The following is a 2,881-nucleotide window of genomic DNA, read 5'->3' as shown; positions in this document are numbered from 1 at the left end:
TAGTGTTACAGCTATTCCAGTTTCTCTTCAGTCTATTTTTTCCCATCGGAAACAGACTGTTCTACATTACTACAGTCACCATGAATTACTTTTTTGTGTACATCGTCTCTTAGTACCTTCAAGATGGAAATTAATGTAGCGCATACGCATTAATGCCACTTTAGCACAGAACTGATAATAACTTTCCATTTAAATACATTTTTGACTTTTCTATAAATGAATTACCTCAAAAAAGTTGCTCCCATATTTATTTCCAAACCAAACAAAAGGCACAATAAAATGTTGACAAAAACTTGTTTGGAATATAATTGCACATATCAGAATTGTATTCAAGTTCAAGTTATGAAAGACAAAGCTTTAGTGTTCAACAACCACCTTCAAGACATTTTGGAGGTTATCTGGTATAGTGTAACAGACACTGACGGGGCTCATTAAAATTGAAGAGAGGTAAACCTTTGTAAAGTCTGACAGTTTTGGAAAAACACCCATATAACTGATGGATATCACAGGTTATCAGTGTAATGTAACATGTTTGGTAAAGAACGTATAAAAAAAAGACCTCTTGAGACACCTCTGTCTGAAGGAGCCATGTGAACTGGAGGGTGTTAGGGTGTTATCAAAAGGTTATTGTTCAGCAGGGTCAACAAACACCTACAAGGTGGAATTCCTTGTGGAAGAAGAGATATTCTTCATGGCACAAGTCAAAACAATCAGTGGTCCCTGAAGATTGTTTGCATATCTATGAACGGTTATTGCGTAGAGAAAGTAGAAAAACAAAGCATGCACAATGGCTCATATTCTGTTTCACAAAATAACCTTTGTATTGCACTATAAATCTCCTTTCTGGCTTTATACATTATTGACTGGAAACTGTAATGTGGAGAGGTTTCTGAACATCGTGACATTCATTGAAGACACTGGAAGGTTTCACAAGTGACAGGTTTCATTTCCCTGTGTTCGCCGTCACTGTGCCGATGTGAGGAATGTAACTCTACATCTTTACTATGCAACTTATTCAAAGCAGCAATTTACTTCCTGAGATGAGAGTACAACCAACTTGTAAACAGAATCAAGGGTACAGAATTCAGACAATGTCAGACAAGTTTAAAAAACAGATGCTTTGTTGAGGAGGTGTCCTGAGTGTCCTAATATCTTTGTCCATAACCAGTGATTGCTGTGGTATTGGAACACACTTTTCTTTGAGACTCTATTAATCAGGTCAATGAATCATAAGTTTAAAAAAGTCTTTTCATATATTGTCATGACACTTGTTGTACGCACTTTAACATAAAGCATGTTGAGTTTACCTGTAACACAAATAGCCTTGCCTTACAATGCAAATGTGCTTGTGGTTATCTCTGCTCACATCTTTCTACTGCATTCATCTCTAAGAATAGCTTTGAACAGGAAAATGAAGAACAGTATTTAACACATTTGCTTTGGAAATTAGGGTTTGGGAAGTAGTTCAGATACTGTTTGAGTTCTGCTTCTTCACAAAGACACTATGTCGTAAATTTGGTTTCATTAAGGTAAGGTAAAAACGTGTGATTTAATTATTAATTTAAAAGTATTTTATTTACACTGAAATAGAGTTGCACTGAATAGTTGATTAAAAGAAAGAAAAATAATTGTGTTTTTGATGGGACATGATAGTAAGCTGAAACTGTAGTAACAAGGAATAAATAGTTTTTTTTCCCCATCACTTCATCAAACTTGAATTAAAATGAACAGGACTGATAGCTGACCATATCGGAAATGAATCTATATAGCAACACACCATAAGCTAACAAACACTTTAAGTTAAGTTTAAGAAAAGTCAAGCTAATATGGTATTAGGTTGTAATGAAACCATCTTACATTTTGGCCTTCAACGGAGTGATTTGGAGTGAACAGAGGAACAAGTCGAGGGTGGTCAGATACTCTTGTGGGTGCCTCTTTAGGTGACCTGCATGTGTTGAATCCTCCCACTTCTTTGCTGTGATGTTTATCCCACACTTCCGCCAGTAATCGATCAGATCCTCCATAGATCGCGCGTCGCTTAACGCATCGTTCTCGCAAAAGAAGAAGAGTGCAGGAGCAGGGATGGGAGTGTTCCAAAACACATCGATGCTTGTGTTAAAATAGTCCACCGTTTGGTGTTTGAACATGCCAAAGTACAGCATGCTTATCTTTTTGACCAGAGTCTCAAAACGAGGAAACACAGTCTTCCCTAGACCTGGACAGAAAGGAGAAAACCGCACTTAATTCATTTGCACTGAAACAACATTCATTCCTTTTCATACATGTATCATCTTTATGAGTGATTGTGCATAATAATGGATACTAATGACATGATATGAATGAATTAAATTATGTTAACACTGAACTAACCTATGGCCATCGTCTCCAGAGAGCCCACCACCAAGCTATCGAAGACTTGGCCTTTGATCCTCTTAGTGAGCGACTGATATTTCTGTGTGTCCTGGGACACGTGCACCAGCAGTTGACTAAATGTGTAGCCACCGATAGAGAAGGCATGGACAAGAAGTGGGCGGGATGCGAAGCGCTCGCTCTGGAGCAACTCCAGCAAACTCTTTCCATGATCCAGACCCCAGCGAGGCCAAAGGAACTCTTGCACCTTGTGAGTGAAACAAACAGAAAGTGGAATCACTTGAGTCTTTGGGGATGTGTAAAAACTTTCCATTAGGGCCACAAATCACAATGAAATCACAATGATGATTATTCGCCAAACACTGTCTTATGTGTCTTTTATATTGCGATTACTACAGTATACAGAAAATGTTTCAAGCCTTGAAACCTGCATACATGTTTACCATCTTACACTCTTCTTCTTCCCTGCCTTTCATGGTGCATTGCTATGTATGTTGGTACTTCACTGCAC

At 38.0% G+C, this 2,881-nt stretch overlaps 1 protein-coding gene across 1 annotated transcript; it reads right to left on the bottom strand.

Annotated features, from left to right (window-relative positions):
- Nucleotides 1–231: 231 nt before the first annotated feature.
- Nucleotides 232–2,805, bottom strand: LOC111651688 (transmembrane protein 53-like). The gene is made up of 2 exons (XM_023401712.2): nt 2,371–2,805; nt 232–2,215 (listed from the first exon to the last, which is right to left on the bottom strand). The coding sequence occupies exons 1-2, from the start codon at nt 2,681–2,683 to the stop codon at nt 1,854–1,856; spliced, it is 675 nt and encodes a 224-aa protein (XP_023257480.1). The 5' UTR covers nt 2,684–2,805; the 3' UTR covers nt 232–1,853.
- Nucleotides 2,806–2,881: the final 76 nt, after the last annotated feature.

This window comes from Seriola lalandi, unplaced genomic scaffold, assembly GCF_002814215.2.
Source record: "Seriola lalandi dorsalis isolate HSWRI2012SDOR001 ecotype SW California unplaced genomic scaffold, Sedor1 jcf7180001973300, whole genome shotgun sequence".
In the NCBI taxonomy this organism is placed as follows: domain Eukaryota; kingdom Metazoa; phylum Chordata; class Actinopteri; order Carangiformes; family Carangidae; genus Seriola; species Seriola lalandi.
Note: the sequence above shows the minus strand (reverse complement) of the source record. Positions and strands in the feature narration are given on the sequence as shown.

Bases quoted from the DNA above. Each gene is read 5' to 3' on its own strand.
- LOC111651688 (XM_023401712.2), bottom strand. From the start codon at position 2,683: ATGGAAAGTTTTTACACATCCCCAAAGACTCAAGTGATTCCACTTTCT. The intron at 2,216-2,370 runs GTTAGTTCAGTG...CTTTCTGTCCAG, and splicing joins TCTGGAGACGATGGCCATAG to GTCTAGGGAAGACTGTGTTT.